Source organism: Melozone crissalis, unplaced genomic scaffold, assembly GCF_028551555.1.
Source record: "Melozone crissalis strain CALT ecotype California unplaced genomic scaffold, PUWL_Pcris_2 ptg000081l_1, whole genome shotgun sequence".
Lineage (NCBI taxonomy): Eukaryota > Metazoa > Chordata > Aves > Passeriformes > Passerellidae > Melozone > Melozone crissalis.
Window position 1 is genome coordinate 15,983,013 of NW_026535858.1, and position 23,220 is coordinate 16,006,232.

The 23,220-nt window shown below is 36.8% G+C and overlaps 1 protein-coding gene across 2 annotated transcripts in view; it reads right to left on the reverse strand.

The window, feature by feature from the left end:
- The window catches only part of WDPCP (WD repeat containing planar cell polarity effector), a 148,202-nt gene that overhangs the window by 69,780 nt on the left and 55,202 nt on the right, over positions 1 to 23,220 (reverse strand). For both annotated transcript variants that reach the window (XM_054290333.1, XM_054290332.1), the window contains 4 exons: positions 19,632 to 19,746; positions 16,188 to 16,321; positions 11,649 to 11,840; positions 2,507 to 3,116 (listed from right to left, as the gene is read on the reverse strand). In XM_054290333.1, coding sequence (XP_054146308.1) covers positions 2,507 to 3,116; positions 11,649 to 11,840; positions 16,188 to 16,321; positions 19,632 to 19,746 — 1,051 coding nt within the window. The remainder of the gene's footprint in view (positions 1 to 2,506; positions 3,117 to 11,648; positions 11,841 to 16,187; positions 16,322 to 19,631; positions 19,747 to 23,220) is intronic.

Consider the following 23,220-nt stretch of genomic DNA (forward strand, 5'->3'; position numbering starts at 1 on the left):
GACAAGAAGCCGCTTTTGGAAATGAGTTTGGCATTAGACAGCAAAAATATTTGCCATTAGTGTTTGAGGGCATGTTTAATATGACTTTTTCCTGAAATAAATCTGGATAGACGGCATAATGGAGATTCACAACTTGTCCAAAACCATAATGTAGCTGGAAGTTAAAAACATATTTGCCTATTCTCACTGACATAGTTTCTTAACAGACTTCTGTGGGAAACAATTCCAAGCCATGTGTTACTCATGGATTTTATTTCAATCCTGAATGCCTGTCTGGGTCTTGCTGTCATGAGCCCCTAATTTTTTTGCTATAATTTATTAATGCATTTAATTAATTAATTTATTTGTTCTGCATTATTTCTTAAATAGCAGAAACCTAAAAACTGCTGAGACTGTGAAGAGGGACTTACTAATCAACACAGTGTTCCCTTGGCAGTGTGGCAAACTGAAGAGATGAGGTGTAAAGCTGAACACCAGGATGAAATAGAGAGCAGCATATTTTTGCACAGTGGACTACAAAGAGGGAGAGAGGGAAGAAGGGAGACAGCTTTGCCTTTTTCCTAGAAGAGATTTTACAGTAATTATACAGAATGAATTTTAAAATGTGATAACTTTCAGCTGTAGAGGTCAACATCTTCCCATTTGGATGCTTGACTTCTCCTGGGTGGTGCGCTTCCAGGCAACCTGCTTGGGAAAAAGAGGTGACAGCCAACTCACTGCCTAATTGATTTAGGAACAGTGCCCAGGGAGACAGTCCAATTAAGTTTACAAGCTGGCAATTAGCAGGAAAGGCCTCTAAATCCCTGTACTGAGAGCCTGCTTGCCTTGGTAAGAACATAAATGTGCTAAAGATAGCAAGGGGAAAGCTGCGCATTCTGGAAAGCTGTTGTGAGAAAACCTCACCAGGGAGGACTGAAGAAAAGCAAGGTAGAGGTGGGTAGAATGCCTCCTGCTCAACTCCATCCCACCAAATCAGGACAGAGATAATTTAGAGAGTTTTTCTTTTAGATGGCCAACATGCACAAAATCATCAAACACTAATTATAATTAGTGTTCTGGGGTACACTGTAACTATTAAACCTGTCATTGAACTTAATGCAGCTAATTATCTCAAAATGAATGATAACCTGTAAACAGGTTTTTAAATAGTTTTTAAATAGTTGTGTCTTTTTAAATAGTGTGCTTTTTTTGATAACAGCAATAATCTGGATCAGCTCTTTTAAAACTACACAACTATAAGTCAATCCAACATCTTTTTGTTACTAACATCCTCTTACATTAATTTAGCTTTTTGCAGCGGCAAACTTGTTTAAAATTTTTTAATTCAGTCTTTCAAATTTTTAGGTCACTGATAATTTTAGACAGTTTTTTCCCCACAAAAGTACATGTGTGTCTCATTAAGTAAAGAAATTAAGTAGATTTTCAAATCTTACTATCACCTAGGTTGTTATTTTGGGTCTTTTGGCAATTTGTTTGGTTTTGGTTTTTTTATAAAAAAGGCTTCTTCCTTATCTCAATAGCTTTATACAAAAGAATCATTAAAAACTCTCATAAAGATCTACAGAAGTAATCCTGTTTTCTTGGACAGAAAATGGGCGAAGTGCTGAAATTTTCCAGGATGGTTGTCTGCCCTGCTGAAACACTGGCTTGGGAGTCAGAGGGTTTAAGCATGATTGGTTTTTCAGCTCTCACAATGGGCTTGCACCACTGTAACTTGCCTGACTTGAATGAAATGAATACAGTTCTCACTGATGAGCCACTGCAGGGGTTTTATTCTTAATTCAGCCACTGTCTAACTCTTGGAAAGCCCTTTAGCTTTTCTTTGCTGCTTCTTGTTTTTCTGCTTGTAAAAGGAAGTTAGTTGTGGTTTTACTCTTTTAAACTCTCTTCACACCTAAAAAGAGAAGTGCTATACAAATTCTAAAATTAGCATTATTACTTCTTTTATTCACAACTTCTTGCAAATTAATTGAGAGACCAAACTTCTCTCAAGGTTATGAAAATCATTCTTCTTCTGTGGAAAGTCTTCAAAGGAAAAAAAGGTGCAACTTCCTGTACCAAAGCCAGGAAGAACAGAATACTGGACAATATACATCACACATGCAGAAAAAAAATTTGGTAAAGAAAATAGCATTACTGTTCCAGTATTAAATATAGCTTATTTTAACTTGTTAGGGTTATTACTACAAAACGAATACAATTCTTAAGATCATATACTACAGATTAAATGAATTTTCCAGGGGAAAAATTGTAAGGCTTTCTTAGAGTAGTGAGGAACATTATGGGATGCTGATCAGACAGAAGTCGGGGTCCTATTCTATGAATAGGAAAAGGTATAAAGTTATTGTGAAACATAAAGAACTCCTTGGTATCTTCAGATAGCTTTGAGGCAATTTGCTTTAAAGGCTATGGTCTCATATACCTAAAGTTAGGGTGTTCCCAACCTTGTGGGATACAGATGCTTCTTTGACAGCTCAAGGTTCAACAGATGTGCTTAGTAACTTACCAAGTTTAAAGTGAAGCACTCCCAAGGGTCCTTTATCAAATCTAACCAACAAAAGATCGTGAATATCCACACTGTCAGGACTGGGAAATGCACCTGGAGGAGCTGCCCACTGGATCTGGATGAGGCTGGTGGGCACATCACAGTGTTTACTGAATTGCAGAGTTGCCTCAGGTAAATAGTCCTGTGCCAAGAGCTGAATTTTAATTGGGGACAGCGCCGTGTCAAAAAGCTGCAGCTCCCCCTGAGAGCTGCCGACCACCAGCACGGCTGCGGAAGGGTGGTAGGTTATTACAGCAGGGAGCAGCTTGGCTTGGGCCAACAGAGTCACTTGGCTGTAGGCTTCGAACAGAACTACTGAGGAGTCTTCACAGCCCAGCACCAGCTTGTCTTCTGTGACATCCCTGCAGCAGCTGATGGCCCTGGCGGGCAGGGGGACGCGGGTGACAGCGGCGCACTGCATCCGGTTCCTGAGGCACTTGTAGACGCAGCTGTCGGCCATGGGCTCCTTGGCTGCTGACACCGAGCGCTCCACAGTCAGCACCTGCTGGGGCTGCACACAGCTGAACCTGGCATCCAGGGGCTCCCACTCCGTGCGCACGTAACTCAGCACCTGGAAAATATCCAAAGCCTTTTGGTACTCATTTGTGGCCCTTTATTCTTGAAAATAGGCTGCTGGGAATGAGCTTTCCTGTGGGTCAGTCATCTCTGAAATCCACTCTTTTAACATTTAAAAGATTAATTCATTTGATTAAAAAAACTCTGCAATAGAGTTTTAGCCATATTTGTTTGTCTGGACCTATTAACAGGTTAGCAGAACTGAATATAAAAGAGGGGATGGTCAATGATGGTGAGAGGAGAAAGGACTGATGTAAAAGAATAATTATTCACAAGTGGTCTGGGTTAAAAATCCCAAAATTCTGGGGAAAATCTACAGTATGTTACTCTTATCATCAAGCATGGAGGATTTTTGATCATTTGCTTTGGGCCATGGTAACAGAAAATATTACTCTGAAGTGGTAGAAACAATGGCATGTTCAAACAGCACCTACTGTACATTGCCAGATGAGTAGGTGGTAGATGTTCTTGGGTGCCATACAGGTTTAGATGCAGAAATAATGAATTTGCGATAGCAGAAAAGTGGGGACCATTACAGGGTACTTCAAAGTTAAATGAATGGGAGGAAGAGCACAAAGGCAGAATGTGATGAAAAGCAGCTGGCAAAGAGCAAAAATCTGGAGTGTGGAAACATGAGAAGTGCACTCAAGAGATGGAAGCAGCAGCGGAGACCAGTGAAGGTTCATGTACTATGATAAACGGGTTTGAATGAGAGGTGCTGTACAGGATTTGAGCAGGGAAACCATGAGAGAAACAACAATTGTAAATAAATTACAGATGAACTTATGAAAAGCTATTTCATAAAAATAGAGAGAAAACCTGTGGTCTAGAAGCATGAGAGTAGTGGAAGCCAGTCAGAAACTTGCTGGTGTTTGTTCATGCAGAAATAAAGAGTGAAAGGAAATTGTGAACCTGAGCTGAATCCTGCTCTCATGTATACCCACAGCAATCTCCACAATGTAAATTAAAGCTGCTGACCTGCCACAACTTTTGGAAGCCCCTTGAGTCCATGTGGTATGAAAGCACAGAAAGGAGTAAAAAATGTGATTAAAAGGTAGAGAGAGGATGAGGAAGGAAATCCAGACATTTCAGGGTGAAAACAGAAAGGCCCACATAATGTTAGAGCAATTTAAATTTGATTTCCACAGATCACAAGACCAACTGAATATGCAATTTAGCCTTTCATCCTGTAAAGGAAAATAAGAAATTCAGATATTTTTTTGCATACTATCCATTACTTCTAAAGTAACTGATAAATTTATAAACAAGCTTTTTGGGACTTTGATCAGACTGATTAGGATCTTTTGTTCTGACAGTTTACTTATTTTGTCTGCAAAAGGGTTTCTCATTCAAAAGAGAGAAAAAAGGGATTTTTGCAATGCTCTGGCTGGAAACCAGATGACATTTAATACAAAAATCTTTGCTACTTTTAGATGAGTAGCTAGGGACGTGCAAAGAACCACTTGATGCAAAAGCACCAATGCATTTAACCTGTGAAAACCACACCAACCAATCTCAACAGAGATCCATGAAAATATGTGTCAAAGAGGAAATAAAAGATTACAATACTATTCTAATCTGAAAAACACTTTCTCACCTCAACCATTCCCTCACCAATGGCTTAGCCTCTGCAACAAGTCATTTTATGCCCACAAAACCTTGCAGTGGCGACTGTGCAGATGTTAGAACTGCTGAAGTGTGTTTATTAGGGTGTTAAATTGCATGACAAGGAAACTCCTAAAAGAGGTTATTTGTGGACAAAGGATTACTGTGACCACAGAGTTCTCTAACCCCAAGTAAAGACAAAGTGAAATGTTACTGTTTGTTCTGCATTTTTCCCTAGGAGTATGTATAGAGACTCAGGTAGCTCCTTTCAAATGTGAGAAACAGAAGTCTTGCCCAAGCAAGTCTTCAAAGCTTCCATAACTTCAGTGAAATGAGCCTTGAGGCTTTCTTGGACTCACTTTTCTGTCTTCCTGTGGGAAGTTTCAATGCACTGCATTATTCTGCTACATATTTTGACCCCAAACCAGTATTTTCCTCTGGACAACTCTTCAAAAGCTCCAAGAAAGTCATGAAGATCCATAAAATAATCAAGCCTATGAGAGATAAGAGCCTGAAAGCTCTCATCAAATTAAATTAAATTCGGAAGAGAGACTGGCCTTGAAGGTTTAGGCAATAAAGAAGAAAATATGTGAAACATGGATTTTTCAACTCCATAGCAGTGACTGGAAGAAACCAGCAATGGAAACAGTCACAGAAAAAGAAATGTTGCCAAATGATTGTTTGAGACTCGACAAGTAAACTGCAACCAATTCATCATTTTGTCCTGCCTTCTTAGAGCAAAAGTAGGACAAAATTATGATCACCACCTAGAACATCAAAGGAAGTAAAATCTTCCATTTTGGAAGATTAATCTAATGAGTCTTGAGATGAGAAGCTTCCTAGCTTCACACAGTTTTGAGAGCAAATCCTTAAAATGAAGTCTAGGGTAGGTCTGGTTGCTGTATATAATTCTAAACTAGGAAAAAATTCCTGCAAGGAGAGAAACTCTCTGTTGCCTTTCAGAACATAAGGTTTGGCATAATGTTTAAACACATAAGGCTTAAATGAAACCTTTCTAGGCACTGCTGCTCAAATTCTGATGGAAAACACAGAGACATTTCTCCCCAAATTGGAACAGATAAGCTGCTTCTCATGCATCAGTGGCCTCATGTGCCTCTTGCAGAAAGAGAACCAAGCCGAGAGACCTCTTTGTTCTGCCTTCCAGCTCTGCTGAATGTATCTGGTATTCAGCATTCTGAAGGGCAAAAATGAACATTCTCTTCCACCTGAGAGGGAAGATTTGGGTTTCTCTGTCAGAAATTAGTTTTATTATTCAATCTTCATGCCACTAACTGGAAAACTAAAGCAGAGAGACACTCAGCTACAGAAACGTTAATAATGTTTTTGAAAGATAAGTCTAATAATCAAAACTTTTCTTTTTTCTTTTCCCCCAAGAAGATGGTATTCTGTCAATTGTTTTCCCATCTGGTATGTAGACACATGGTAGTAAATGTAGTGCATATAGTGCTTTAGCTTTCCATTTAAAGGAATCCACTGAGATTCCTTCCTGACGAGAAGCAGTTCCCTGGAACCCTAAAAGGTGACATTAAATTATTTAACAAAACATTTGCCTATGGAATGGGAAAGCAAAAGCTGGAGGAGTTTCCTCAGAAATAGGTAGAACAAGTGTCAGATTCGTGGAGGAGAGGACAGGGCAATGGGTCTGAAAAGACAGAGCTGTAATATCACAAGGTAGGGTGTATAGTCCATTCAATGTTCTACACTTTCCATAAATCTTGGACTAAGCACTCAGTCTTGGATTTCAAGAAAAGGTTTCTGGAAATATTTTGCATGAAGTAAAACTAATTACTTTCTTTAAATACATTAATTAAAAAATGTAAAACTTTTATGACATGAATGCTACAAAAATACAGTAAATGCATTTAAATACTGTCCATGTAATTTATACATATTTCCTTTATTAATGTAGCAGTCATGCACCACTACTGCACATTTATATTGTTTTCCCCTTGCAGTACTGGCTTGGACTCCAGTTCATCAGCAGGATGAGGGACGCTATCCATGCCAGGTTCCCAAATCCTAGAGCCAGGAATCATAACAATCCAAGTAAAGGAATCTGTTAGTCTTTGTAAATAAGAGGCCTGCCATGCTATTTTAAACACTCTCTTTCATTTTATGTTTGAGAGAAATAATAGTGCTAGCTTATGTGGGCTATCACACTCTTCTCAGTAAAATTTTTTGAACACTTAAAATTGAAGTGTTTTGCATAGAGTGCTGGGAAAGAATAAAGTCCACATAGCAAAACAAGTAAGAGTTTTAACCAGTAGTTCTTAAGCAGAAAACTGGCTTACCAGGGAGATGAAAAAAAAGAAAACAAAAGAAACAGAGAAATAAGCTTGCTGTGACTGAACTGTGTGTCTTTCAGATGAGAAAAGAATGTTTGATTTATTTTATGGATGTTAAAAAAGTGCTTATTTAATTTCACACAGTGAGGTTCCAAATAGCAACAAACATTTTAATTAGAAATGTAAAGTGGGTAGTGTGGCGCACATCAGAGTAAAATAGTTTTAAATATGGCCCAGTGAAGTTGAAAGGGAAAAAAACACCCTGTTTTAAAACATTTCTAAATAAAAATGAAAAGCTCCTACTCCAGGTTACTTATTTGGCTTCATTGTATCTACAGACCTACATGGAATCTTATTATTTAGATCTTCAGTCAACACTTATTTTCTTTCAAAATTTATCATCATCATCTTTATCCTGTATTATTCATTGATCTTCTAACCCAATGTGACACTGAGGATTTCACATTCTTTGCTGTATGTGTGTGAGAGGTATTTCAGCCATTTAGACACACAGGGTAGATGTTTTTCTGAGCACTCCAGTAACTGTAGGACAGCTCACACAGAAAAGATCTGCTGTGCTTATTTCACAAATCCGAGGCACAATATGAAAGCAATAACTATTAAATATTATCTCTCGGGAGAAAGAAAAATAATATTCTCTCTCAGGGAAATTATTTTTTCCACAAGATTGAAGTATAATTTCAAGTCATTCCCACTAGCACTAAATGGAGTGAAAATAAGAATGGTGAAGAAAAATGCTAAGTGCTACAGTAACTGTGCCCTGGCATCAGCACCTCCTGTTAATTTGTGTTTGCAGAATAAAGTTCATGTTGATTTTAACACAACTTTCTCCCAAAGCATTTAATCCAAAGATGATTTCACATCAGATCCTATTCATTCATAGCAAATTGTCTGAAATAATTTCTGGAAGATTCCTCTTCTGGTTTTGAAATCAAAACGCCAGCATTATCTCCACAGGGATACAATTTAAATAACATTCTTTGATCGTTGGTACTTTAAGGTTAAAAAAACCCAACAAACCCCAAACAAAATAAACCAAACAAACCTCCAATACTTAAATAAATAAATTAGAGAATGGATGAGCTTACTGGAAGAAGCCCATGCACAAAGGAAAGCAGACAAAGGCCCAACAAACAAACCCTCCTGCAGCAACATGCATTGCACACTGAAGCAAGGTCACATGCTACAGAGAAAAGCACCTTGACTTCTTCAAGGGACAATTCTTCACCAAATCTTACAGCATTCAACACAGTAAACCCTGATCTCAGAAAAAAAAAAAATCAGTAAAATAAGTCAAGATTTGCGAGGAAAAAGTTATTTCTGTTTGTACAGGAATAGTGGTTACCTGTAGCCTTAACAGTAGTAAATGCCAAAATTAAAAAGCCCTGTGGCAAAATTCAAATCAAATTTCTAGTATGTTTAAAAAGTAAAATCTATTTCCTTCCCTGAATTGAGAAGCTGCTGAAGTACACAATGCCCCAAACACTCCTCGTGCAGTGTGAATCATCCCAACACAGAACGTGTAGTTACAGGTGATGATCATGGTGAGGGCTGAGCTGTCTCATCCCAGAGCTATTCCTGTCCTCATCCTAATAAGCAGTCTCCTGGTGGGCAGCCAGGATCACTCAGAAAATTCTTCCAGGCAGGAAGCAGTACCATGTAAGTGCCCATTTGCCTTTGCTCTGCCCCAGCAGCAGGAGTGGCAGCAGCTGGCAGGTTGTTTTGTGGTTTCTGTAAGTCAGCACTGAGGGGATGGCTGTGGTGAGCACCCATTCATTTCCTTGGGCTTGGTTTCATAAACCCAACATGCCAAACAGCTCTTTATGGTCTTGTTGCTCAGCAATTTCTGTTTTTCTCCTAATTCTAGATAATAATGGTATTTTATCCAGCTGATGCTACTATTATCAAGTAAAATGTTGGTGGTATTACTTTACCACATTTTGATAAATGCTCTAAACTGAGTAAGTTCACACTTTTAATTCTTCTTGTATTGACAGTAATCTTTCACCAGGAGTAAATTAATATTACTGGTCAAACGTGACAAATACAGATTTATTTTCATGAATAACAATGGCATGTCCAGTTTTCATTTCAAATCTATACCTGAGGAATACTAGAAATTGCAAGGAATTAGAGGCAATGAGAGGCAAATAATGATTACAGAACCACTGTCTTTTTATGGTATCTGACCTAGAGAGTAACTGTTTACAAGGTGTCTGGAAATATTAACTACACTTTTTTTCACATATAAGCTATCAAATGTCCTTCAGAAGTTAAAGGTGTTAAGTTAAAGTTTCCCTTCAAGACTGTAGGGGAAAAATGGACCTCAGTTAAATGAAGACTAGAGGCTGATACTAATTCTAGAGCTTCTGAGTTATGATATTCTCACATTCGTGCACAGGAATTTAATCCCTGCCCATAAGGAACTCTATAGAAATCAAACAAAGGACCTCCATCAAACAGCACCATGGGTGACTCCTCATGGACATACAGGCTGAGGGTAAAGGCAGAGTGATCTGAGCCTTCCTGAGCATCCAAGAGCTGAATATATGGAACAGTCTTACTGAAAAACAGCAAGACAGTTTGTCACTCATATATGACTTAGCTTTCCATTGTCCTGGCATAGTGCTTGGTATTTCATTGATAAATACAGGAAAATAAATTTCATCTGAAGATCTAAGAATTAAAACAGAAAAGTACAGGCAAAGAATCAGAAAAGGGAAAGCAACTGAACAGTCAAATATGGCAGTGCTGCTTTTAAAAAGAATTTTCTTATATTTCTGTTACAATATGCGCCAAATTAAAATTATTATGACTCTAAGCCTAAAGCCTCAGAGAATGTTTATTTTCACTATTGTGTAAAGCACCAGTGATGTGCCTGAGACTATACCAGAGTTTAAACCAGAAAAGGATAAAACAAGGTGCATTGAAAGATGCAGGGGAATGCTGTGACTTGGAAATCTCCCTAAAACATATTAAATGAAGCACAGAGAGCTTTAAACTGATAGGGTAGTTTCTGTTAATTTCTTAAAAGAAAAGAGTCTCTAAAACCATCTCAGGAAACAGAGACTGCAAACTGCTATGGTGGCAATAGGGAGATTTCTGGAAGACATGGGAAGGAATAAAATATGCACGAGAATGCTACTCTCCAGGCCTGGACATAAAGAAGTCATGGTAAAAAATAAGCTCTGAAATGTTAGTAGGATGAAGTTTCATAACAACTGGCACAGGGCTGGAAAAGCTTACAAAGAACAGCCTCACATTTTAGCTCTCAGAGTAATTTTTTCTATGTGATTTGGCATAGCTGCAGGGGGAATGGAGAACTGCAGGTGTAGATCAGGCAGAGGAGAGAGATGAGTCAAAGATGACCGCAAGTGGAGAGAGGTCAATTGAAAAGAAGTAAAGAAGGCAGAGCTGGAGGTAATTTAAACTTCAATTCTACAGCAACTAATGACAGAAATAAGAAAAGAAAAGCTGTCTCAGCTACCTTTTCACTTTCAATAGGTAGAAAATCCCAAGGGAAAAGAATCTCACTTAAATTAATATTAGCTATCAAAGTAATAGTTTCAAGACATTAAAACATTTACATCTTCCCTAATTAAAGAGAGGAGAATGCTGTTAGTAAAAGTAGCTTATTCTTAAGTGTTACTTAGGGGTTTTCCCTACAGGGAAATAGTTTACAATAGCTAATCCAGAACAACTATTCCACAGCTGATCCTCAAGTTTGTGCTCTTGTCCCACAGTCAGTGCCTTTTCAGTCCACATTAGAAGTGGGAAAAGAAAAATTAAAAATTCCAAATACAGAAGCATCTATAAAAGATGTTTGTTCAGAAAAACTTTTATATTTTAAATTCTGGCTCCAGATCTTTCAGAGTATGCTCAGATAGGTAGAAATATTAAAATGAAGCTAACAAAACAAATTGGAATCAAATATTCTTAAACAGAAGAAACAAAAATTAAATAATTGAAATGAAAACATCTGCCTATAAATGTAAGCTAAGCAGGTGTCAGGAGGGGGTCAACTTGTAGCTTCGTCCTAACTCATAGCTTACATTCCCACCTGTAGATGGTGTGTTTTAACTTTTCCTGTGAGAAAAATATCAGTCCCTAATTTGACCAATACTCATAACAAAAATTTAACCACCATCTGGGCATAGTTAATATTTTGTGAAAAACATTTGAAAGAGATGCAAATTGTCTATCAGTTAGCATTGCAGACAATGAAAAGAATTGCAACAGACACACATGCAACAGTTACAATTGCTAATTCATATTAGAGTTTTCTAGTGGAACTCTGACACTTCTATTTTCACTTTCAGCAGCACCAAAGCTATTTCATGATAAAGACCTAATTTCCTGGCTACATTTCTCAGGTTGACAGCTTTGATGTGAAAATAGTAAACAAAGTAAATAAGGTGCTTTTCTGTTAAGTAACAAACCTTTGTTTTGCTTTTACTATTAGAATGGCTGATCTACCTGTCTTATGTTTCAGTCATATCTTTTCTTTATATCTACTCAAATATGCATTTAAGTTGAATAGCTCTTTCTTTAGCAAATTCAAAAAAATAATGTAACAAGACAGTTGATCACTTTACCTCCAATTTGCCATGTGCACAGCCTAACAGCAATAGGTTGGCTCTGTCCCTCTGACAGGAAATAGGAGACCAAGGCCATGCTCCATCACTGGCTGCTGACCACCAGCAAATGACCAGATCTTGCATACAGTTTATTGCCAGGTGACGTTTCATCCTTCTACCTTCTGGTCCAAGTATATCAACATAAGAGATCTGAGGGAAGAAAAAAATGCAGGAAATATTGGAGGCAATAAAATAGCATGGTAGAAGCAAATGGGAGCATTTACTTTGGATGTGTGAGAAAGAATGTATATACACACAGAGCTTTGCGTACATATATCTTCATAGAGGCTGTCTGTAAACGTGAAAAATATCTCCTCAGACAGAAAGACATGCTCACTCTTTTATCTGTGGGGAGGGGATTGGGATGGAAAGGAATATGAGTTAAGAAGGAATTTACTGCAATGACTCCAATCAATACCAAAATGTACAGTCATGGTTGCTTGACAGCATCGACCTCCACACAGGATTTAAGCTTAGCCATATTAAATGACAAGTTCTGCAAAGCTGACCACGGAGCTAAGGCTAGTGTTTAAGACATAATCAAATATTAAATATATTCTACAGTATTTGAGCAAACATATCTTTCTTCTTCCTCCCCAAATTAAGGAATGGAAACACAAACATCCGCTTTGCAAAAGAACATATACTTTTCTGCATAATGTGGATGAGCTACAGCATCATGCGTAAAGTTTATGCAGCTCTTGAGAATTGTGCCTCTTTCTCAGGAAGGATTTGTGGAATTTATTATTCAAACTCTGTTATTTGGAGCATGGTTATTTGAAAACATGAGCAGTGCACCATCTGGGTGACACATGCCAAGGAAATATAGATTGCACCGCATTTCTGCTTAAGGAATTAATGGAAGGTTGATAGCTAGGGGAAAAAAAAACTATCTTGCCATTGCTGGTCAGCAATAATCGAACCACTTTCTGGGGATTAAGCGCATGGCTAAGCCTACTGGACCAGACACTAGCAAAGGGCAGGGGGTCTTCTTATCAGAGAAATGCTTCTGGAGCCAGTCTCACTACATGACAGATTGCTTTCATATTCCTGTCTGCAAGGCAACAAAGGCTGGCAGTAATGCGATAATGCCAGAGTGCAATGGGTGTTAAGAACCCGTTGCATTTATGTATTGTATTTAGTAAATAATCAGGCTCATCCAAATTGTGATCTCAGCTCTCAACCAAGGCCATTAAAATCAAGGTTAATGCTTTAATAATCCTTTGCTGTTTTTTATATGGTCAAAAAGAACCCTTTTCTATTTGCATGGTCATAATATTATTGACCTCTTCATCCCATGAATACACATAAAAAGGAACTGAAATCAAAGTAATTACCAATGTTGTTCTCTCATGGTAAACATTTAACTCCTTGTTCTGTTTCCTTCAGTAAATTGAAATGGATTAAAAAAAAAACAGATAGAAAAACTTGAAAAATGTCAATATTTTTAGAAAATCCTGTGTTTTACTGGTCAAAATATTTTCATGGGTAAAGATAAAATATACACAATAGTTAAGAGGTAGCTGCTGCTTGAATTAGAATAGCTAATTTGGTGACAACACAATTAGGCTGGAAAAGCACAAATACTTCCAAAAGTATCGATTAGTCCTGTATTGTAGTGTTAACTGCTCATAACAACCACACATGTCATAACAGCCACAAATCTTTGTTGACCTTTATGTCTTGCATTAGACATGTCACTCTCAAACATGAACTCATGTCACTGTGAAAAGGTAAATAATAATAGTTGGTTTTATATTTTGCTGGTCTTTGAGACTGTAGTGATTCATGTAGTAAGTCTTCCTTTATTGTTTCAAAGTGCAAATAAAGTTCAAGGTGGCATCAATTAGAAAGGAAGAGCATAGGGAGATTAATTCATTAATTTAGGTATGCATTGCATAAAAAACTCAACTTTTGGAGAAATATCAAGCTTTGAGGAGGAAAGCATGGTTGACTTGTTCTTATTATTCACAGAACTCTGGCAGTCCAGCACTGCTGCCAATTTTGCCCACCATGAGCCTGGACACTGAACAATGTGAGGCTGCTTAGCATCTCAATGATAATATGACGGAAATGTAATTATATCATTACAAACACTTTCCTCATTGTAGAAATGGGACTGTACACCCAAATACTACATTTCTCAAGACCATGCCAAAAGTCACAGGCTGAAATGAAGGTTACAATCAAATTTCCTGAATCTTGGCTCCAGATTTTAATCCTGTGTTAGTTCTATCACAGTGCATGCTACCTCTTTCATTCAATTTCTCTCGAACAAAATCCCAACTCAAAAGAACCTTTTTTTCCCCTAAACCCACAACATTTGTAATTGTTACATATTGTTACAAATTATTACAAGTTTGCACAGTTGCAATTCAGGACCACCTTATTTTTCTGCGGTGAGTGACACTACTCTGTGATCTTCCAGCTTTTGAAGTTTGACCAAAATCAGCCATGAAGAACAGTAAATCAATGCAGAGAGCTGACACAATATTATTGCAGAAGTGAATAATATTTTCTGCTGTCTCACACTGGTGCAATTCTGAAGATAATAAAAATTATATTTAGCTGCCTAACTGGCAAGCCTCACACAAAAGAACATTCAATTAAAAAATGCAAATGCATTTTTTTTGGCTGGTGGAGAAATGTTCCACAGTGATTCCCACTGATTTTAAGAGAAAGCAAAGTTAATGTTGAGCATGGAGGTGTTTTGAGAAGCTCAGCTGTGTCAGCAAAGAACTGAACTTAACAACCCTATTAAGGAGTGTAGCAGATACTTCTGGTTTTTCTAAACATTAAATCAGGAGCTGTGGCCCTCACACTTCAATGACAAAGGCAGTTCACCACAGCTTCTTCGTTAAACTTTAGTGCTATTAAGGAAAAAGCCCCACCACACACCAGGCTCGCTCCCAAAGCACAGCCTCAATGAACACCACAGGCCAGGCACAAGGCACAGCATTTTAAAGTAAAGTATGTATCAGCTCAGTTCCCAGTGAACAGTGAACTGTCTCAAATCCACGTTATAGAGGTTGGATCAATCTTGCAAACACAAGCCATTGCTGAAAAGAGGCCCTGAACTGAAACAGCCTGGAAAATGTATTAGATATTAATCCTAGCAGAAAGTATTTCTACCAAGCAAGTTAAAACACATTATGGCAAAACTTAAATTAAACATAACCTTAAAGAGCTTGCCTTGCAGATGCAAGCTCCCTTATGTGAGGAAGTAAATTACTGAGGGGTTGTCAAGGGGAAAATATTTGCTAGCACAAGATTGTTTTCTTTAATGCTTATCCACTCTGAAAAATAAATACAATCTCTCTCTTCTGCTCACAACATCTTTCTGTGTTTCTTGGGAAAAGGCTTGACCCTTCTTCATTCTTGCAGTGAACTGGATGCAGCCCCTTCCCTACTTCAACTGTTCAAAGTTAATTGCCTTGGCTGATTATTTTTTCATATTGCTGTAGCACCAAGCACTTCCACCTAAGGAAGTGGTGTCCTGATGCCAAAGTGCTTATGGTTGAAATAAGTTATGTCTGCCCAGCCCAATCCATCCACAACACAATGTCATAAATCTTGAGATTAGCTGGTTTCCACTGACCTCCAGACTGGGTAAAGCTCAGACAGTTTAAAGCTCAGTTTAAAGCTCTCTCTAGGCTACCTTTCCACTGCTGCTGCCACTGTAGTGAAGACACACTCCCACAAAAAGGGCTGCAAAAATGGAGTATTTCAATCTTCACTGTGTAACTAGTAAATTGAGACACTGAGGCATCAACTCATTTGCATAAGGTCACGCACATAGCTGGCCAGTGGTGAGAAATTCAGCTTCCATATCTTGATTCCTTACTTAGTGGCTTAATTCTAAAAGCAACTGTCCCAACAACATCATTATTGTAAATAGTGGGGAAATAAGGATTTCTGCAAAGAATTACAAGTCAGATGGACCTCAGACAGGTGACTGAATTATCAGAGCTTCATGTGCTTGTGTCTATCAGCTGAGACAAAGTAAGTGACCATGTGTGTTGTCAGCCCACAACACACAAGAGGTAAACCACATTAACTTAAATATTTTACACTGAGGTTTACCATTACAGACTGTGCCTCATGCTTGTTAGATGCCAAGAATGTGCCAAGGGTCACTTACTGCTGCTCAATGGACACAAGGTAATCTGTCAAGCAGGGGTAACTCAAATGTGTGTCTGAGCCTGAAAATAAACACAGTAGAAATCTGGATCCCTTGGCACAGTATTTTAACTCTTTAACTCTGAATGCCATTCTAATGTTTTTTGGCTTTTCAGTAACCGCCGTTTTTAAAGTTTGAGCTGCTCTGGTCAATTATATTAAATATAATTATATTAAATATATTATATTCACTGATATTGTATAGCCACATAAATCACAATTATATTGCAATTTATGTGGCTATACAATATCAGTGAATATCAGTGATACATGATGTATAGTTCCTGCAATATCTGCAGTCACCATTGGCAGCTATACCTTAGAGTCCAAACAAGAGAGTTTTTCCAGTCTTTTGTTTACATCGGGAGAATCCATTGTCTTTGTAAACTGAATAAAGGAGAGTTGGTTATGGTCCTCAAATGACAAGATGATGAAATTGTCTGTAAGAACAGCTGAAAAAAAAAAAAAAATTGTCAGCACTGTAATACCTGTCTCTAGGAACAAAACAAAGTAGTGAACACTCCACTGAGATGCTGCAAAAAGCAATTTTTTTCAAGACAGTGCCTTAAATATTACACTGAAAGCCCTGTAGTGTCCTAAAACATATCAATGTGTCATCCTGTCAGGACCTTCTTGGAAATGAGAAATAAAGCCTACGGAATACTCTGATTACACACACCTGAATAAATTATCTCATACCAAAATGCCACTACATTCAAATATACATTTTATGCCTTTCCATATTAATTGTCATCTCAGCATTGAGCCTTCAGTTTATTTTTTTTTCTTATGGTTGCATCCACCAGTATTTTGCAAATGGACCTCATATCACTTTAGCTTGTGTTAAGGGTGATAAATGCAAATGAGTACTCGAGGTGTATCTGGTATTTTGACATTGCAAGGTTCCTGGTGCTGCTGCAGACACCAAGCAGGCTGTTTCATGCAGGACAAGGCTTTAGAGGGGTCATGAATTCACTGAAAGCTTCACATGGGGGTACCAAAACAATACAAGTAATCAAGATAGAAGAGACTCCCTTGGAGTCTGGAAAAGCTCCATGGAATCCCCACTGTTACCATAAGGGGGGTGCTAGACCAAATTAGTTCAATATAAAAGTGATCAACTAATCTGTCAATAAAAATTACTTAGAAAATTGTATTGAGAATTTTTCCCAAGAGTTACCCAGTTATTCAAGCAGCACCCACAGCTGAAGAGATGTGTGAGTGTGAAATGAGTCACTGGGGTAAGTAGTACCAGATCACTCATGGTTTAAAATGAAGCTGTACTCAGACTGTAAACTCAGAAACCTCCCCTAAAAGGGAAATGTCAATTAAAGTGGAACCAGATTTAGAAACAAACAAGCTACACCCTGTGGAACAACCTCTGAAAAAGAAACAAAAAAAAAAAAATTAAATTATTACTTATATCCCAGATTCTTAAATCTAAATTTTACATATCCTTAAGCAGATTGACAGTTTAGTCTTACATATAGGCATGGAAAACTAGCTACTCAGCTTTGCTTTTCTTTAGTCTGATTTATAACCACTTGCATTTTCCAACAGTCATGTCCTGGCACAACTCTGAAGTATCTGGTATGCAAATGCTAAAGGGTAGAGTTTAGAGCCAAAGAATTGCCTTTGAAATGTAACATTAACACTAACATTTTTGGGGGAAAAAAAAAGGTGATAAAGCATCTGATAAGGTGATTCAGAAGCTATAACTGAGATCCTGCAAACACATGAAAATTGAAAACCACTGAATATGGTATCCTCAATATGCATGCACACAGCTAAAACATTTTGATGTCCTCACAGACATAGTTTCCATTAAAGACGAACTGCAGCACACCTCAGATGCTGATGAAATTTTGCCTATAAATAATAAGAATCAGGAGCACTTTCTTAGATGCAATAGGATTATAAAAACAGTAGTAATTCTGTATATTTTTGCACACAATCTGACCTTTATTCCAAATGTTAAGAGGACATGCTACTCCAAAAGAGAATTACAAAATTTCATAATTAATTCTGGCAGACTGTAACCCTTATCCATTTCTACATATACACAATTGATGAAGAAAGAACTATTATTTTTATACAGGCTTCTTGTGCTAAATGTAGAATTTCTCTTGGCCAGCTTTATAATCACAACCACAATGTGGAGCCAGATTTGGAAAGATGTACTGTTTCTTTGAATTAAAATTAATTTCCTCTAGGACAACATTATCTCATGTTTCTCATGCAAGGATGGTTCAGTATAAAAATTTGTATTTTGAGCACTATTTGTGTGGGTAACAAAAGCATCTTCTTTTATTGTTCAAGAAAATAAAAAACTGCATTGCAATTAAAGTTATTGAGTGGTTTGCTTTTACTGAACAGAGGCAGTTTTATTTCACCTACAGACTTGTCTGTTAGCAAATATGGAGGTTTAAGAGAATCCTGAATATGTGAAAATACGGACAAAACATTATATAATGTTATTTATATAATAAATACAGTTGTCCAAACATAGTAAAACATATTTCTTGCTTTATTGATGTTTTAGCTGTAAGCTCATTTAGTTAGCAGTATTTTCTGAACAAATATTTCTATGACATATTAAACCAAAGTAAGGCATGACCAACATTATTTTTTATTGTTTTTTTAAAGACAAAGTATTCCAAATAATTTCCACAAACTACTTCAATTTAGGAATAACCTTAGATTCTATGCTTTCCTACTTTTTGTCACCTGAAAGTAGGAAATCTTCCCCTCAGAAGCAGAGTGCAAAAAATCACAGATGTAATTAGCAATCCAGTAATTAAGGTGGAGAGTGAAAAAAAGAAGACAAGATTGTAAATGTGTTCTATTCTCTCTGTGTAATTAGTTCATAAAAATGAGGTCCTGGTTAAATTTTTTTAATAAATAAAGATTCTGCAGATATAGTTAAATGTCTGTAGAAAATTAGTATTAATTTTCAAGACTAAAATACCATATATTGATAAGAAAAGATCAGTGACACACAGTATTGGAGTTTCTTATAACCTAGGCCAATATTCAATAGATGCCTGGGTAGAGAGAAAATTAAATCATTAGAGATCAAACCTGAACTAAATGCATGTTCGTACTAGAAGGATGTAATGTGGGCTTACTCTTAAAAATTTGGAAGGTAGTGCACATGTAATATGGCTTACACCAAAATTTCATACTCCTGCTTCTGCAGAAGCCAAGATACCAGTTGATTTCTCAATGCTATGAGTCATATCATAAAGCTGTAGACAACAGAGACATTTTTGTAAGTTTTCTTCTGCATTGAATGAAAACTTAATTTTCAGCAGTCAATAGTTAATAACAATAGGGAAATTCTGGGTGTCAAGAAAATAAATCAAAACACCTCCATGTAACTAATGTTATCCAGTCTTTTTCAATAACAACCTTAACAATAACTATCCCATGCAATTGTTCAATTGGCTAATGTTTGGTTCTGTCCCATTTTCCCACTTAGGAAATAAACACGACAAGTTCAAATGGCATGCTCACAGTGATTACAGTGTGTAAGAAACGGCACTTTAGAAACCCATGCAGCATTTGACAAGCCTGAAAACTTTGATGTTAAATATTATTCTTAAAGTGCTCTTAGTCCTGAGGGTTGTAACTATAGCATTACATGCAATTACTTGTTGTGTTTGCAAGTCCCCAGTGGCAATAATTAGTCTACCTGTTGACATACTGTTTCTCTACTCTATTGTTAATGCAGGCAATTGATTTGCACATGGGTGTAATTACCATCACTGATGGTGTCGGAGATGAGCTTCCCCACCAGGGTCCTGTCAATCACCACCTTCTCCAGCTGTGGCCCAGAAAGGCTTAGGGACACCAAAATACCTGAGTGAAAGAGGAGCTGAATCCAAAGAGTGAGAAAACAAGACATCAAAAATCATGAATAAAGTGAAACGTTCCAAGGTACATATTAGCAGCCGTCCATTACGTAGTAATCTAATTTTCAAAATTACAAAAATGAATTAATATTGATGTGAAGATGTCTTATAATGGCTTTGAAAGCTTTTTCAATGAAAGAGAGAGATGTAACACAACGCTGAATTATAATGGTACAAAAACTTCAATTGCTGTACACTTGAAGAAGTAGCTAAGTCCCCAAATGTTACATAAAATATACTGAATTTTTCGGTTAAAAACAGAGATGAAAACTTTGTTTTGAAAGAGGGAGGAAATTACACTGATCACTTTATCATCCATAGACCTGATATTTTCAGTATAAAGTAAATGCTTAGCCTGCATGTAAAAAATGTAACATAGGGTTTAATATAATTCTATGTTATTAATAGAAATTAAAACCAGCACCTTTTTGTTGTTCCTGTTATTTCTGATCATTCATATTTTGTTTAAATAAATAATTGTGCCCTACCACAGAGATAGCTGTGAGCTCCCAATAAATCCATTCACTCACTGACATAATGTTTTAGATGTCTCCCTTAGAAAGAAAGAATTTAAGCTATTGGACAGGATTATTTCAGAGTTAATTGAATATTCATGCCTAATTAATTTAAATTAAATGATACATATAATCTCAAAGATTAAGTCACAGTATTTATCAGTTCCTTCTTATGCAATATCTTCTATGACAGAGAGAATGCTCTGTGGGAGGAGTTATGAAAAACATTTATTTTTGCATAATTAAACCATTAGTCATTTTCTGAATGTAACTACTACAGCACAGGAATTCAGAAAACAGAGCCCATAAAAAGAATTCTCTGTGGAAAGACCTCTGCAGACAAGTCTAGAGGGTCCTCCAAAGGCCAGGAATCTGGGACTCCAGCTCTTACTTCTACCTAACAGTAGATTTTTAAAGAAATCCCTGTGCTTTTAGAAAACTTAACTACTAAAGAAACACTTGTTCTTGTAGGAGAATTTGGCAGAAAAAAATATCCTGTTTGTTCTGTGTTAGAGCTGTGAGACAAACATGATAAAATCTTTAGAATTTTCATGCAGTAAAATCTACTGGATTGTATAATAAATAAAAAGTATTGGGGACAGCAATTGGGCATGTCCCTTATGCAGTGCTCTGCTCCCAAAAATTTAGTTATGGAAATTCTCATTTACACATATTTTGCTACATTACCTCTGAGCTCTCCAAAGAACAGAACAAGTGTATTTAAACAAATTATTTTCCTGCCCTTGCAACTTTAATCAACATATTTTAAAACTAAATTCTAGTGATGTGTGAAGTAGAAACAAATAAAACCCTCTGATGTGAAATGAATTTCTAAGAACAAATAATTAATTCCCATCCTGCCAAAGTCTAATCATACATTCATTTGATAGATATATATATAGTCAATGTTTCAGTATTCCCTGTCATGACAGATGTCCTTTAAGGTTTTGTCCTAGTAAAAATGTTAGACACGCTTACACTCATGCAGCTTTTATTACAATCTTTCAAAACTTCAATTTTTCCTTATGTTGAAGTTAGATTAGATAAAATCACAATTTATTTCCAACTTGGTAACATGAAGTCCAGCAAGGTTTGACTACAGTTGGCTGTAACTGTCCAAAAAACCTGCTGGAAAAAGTGAGGGTTGAAACCCAGGAGCTACCAAACTGTGATGTAAGCAGCCTGACAGAGGAGAGTAAAACACCCCCAGTCTTTCAGTGTTATGTGCCAACAAGAGGGATGATGCAGTCAGGGTGCAAATTCACTTTATGCCTATGTATTAATTTTCTGCTAATGGCATAAATCACACCTGTTACAGAGCTAGACTAGAAACCAATGAAAACCTCCCCAGTGTTTCAGGACAAGACAATTATATAAATATATAAATGTTATGCTAATGGGTATGCTTTCCTTTACATCTATAAACTAGTTAAAAACTGATGTTAAGGATTTTCAGTACTGTACAGATCTCTGTGATATCACTATGGCATGACAGAATCATAGATAGTACATAAATGTAGTATCATTTCCATTACTTCTATTGTTTCTCCTATTGTGCTCCCTCCTTCTTTCATTTTACAGCAAAACATTCGTTCTTGTTACTTTCCTCAGAACTCTGAGATATTTGAGAAATCTTAAATTGTATTTTAACAAATTTTTCTTACAATAACTTAGTGTGGTTGGTCCATAGGTTTAAGTTCATTCTCTAGGAACTTTTAGAGTCTAAATTGAAAAGGTTAATCAAAGACTTTATACACTATATTGCCATGTAAGGTTAGTATTTCATCCATCTCCCTTTAAAAATGTTTTGGATTAGAACTGAGGTTTTTTAAAAATTAGTTCTTAGAGTTTGCCATGAAGTACAAGCAGGCACTTAAAGAGAACAGGTGGAGTCACCACCCCTGGAGGTATTAAAGATGTGTAGATGTAGAACTTATGGGCAAGTTTTAGTGATGAACTTTGGAGCGTTAGGTTAACAGCTGGACTCACTCTTAAGGGTCTTCTCAATTCTAAATAATTCTATGATTCTGTGCTATCTTTCATCAAAAATATTCCATAAAAGAGAAAATATTTATGTGCTCAAATTGAAACCATTATTTCAATTTGCTACATTCTGTGTAGTCTATGCAAAGACTGTTCCATGATAATAAGATTTAGGTGCTGTTAAACCTAAGCTTGCCTAGTTAAACTCATATTTTGGTGGATGGGAGCAGTCCAGTCAGAAGCACGAATGAATATAAAGCAAATAGGGAAGATTGCAAACGTGGCTTGAACAGGGATACACAGTGATCCAACTCCAAAGGATAAATGCTAAGGAATAAAAGCCAATGTAAGAGGCATTATTTACACAAGGCACTACATCATTCCATCTAAGAGATATTAAATTAGGGAAAGAAATTCACAATGATGAAACACATCGTAAATTTTTCAGATTGAAGTACTGTGATGGGAAAAATAAAATCAGAAGAGCTATCTCCAGAGTTTAAACAGTCACAAGGTGTTCCTAAATAAAATATGAAAGCATGACTTCATACCTATTGGAAGAATAAGGCAGAAACTTTGTCCTTGAATGTAGTCTGTGTAAAAAGTTTGGGCACCTGGTTATTCTCCATACTGGGAAGGAAGGGCCACTTAATTTCTCTGTTATGGAGGAATTGAATGTGGAGACTTTGATAGAAAGGATTATGTATTTTATATGCTAAAAATTGCTCTCCACTGAGCAAGAAAGGCATAAGCAGCAGAGGATACTCAAGAGAAGACTTAACCCTTCTCTTCTCCAATAGCAAAGTGCTCTAATATGTATTTGAGATAGTTTTTATTAAGCAAAGGACTTAAGTGCAGGTTCATGACTTACAGACTTTAGTACAACTTAAGCATCTACTTAAGTAGATCCCTTTATCCTCAGAAGCCTGAGCTCTTGAC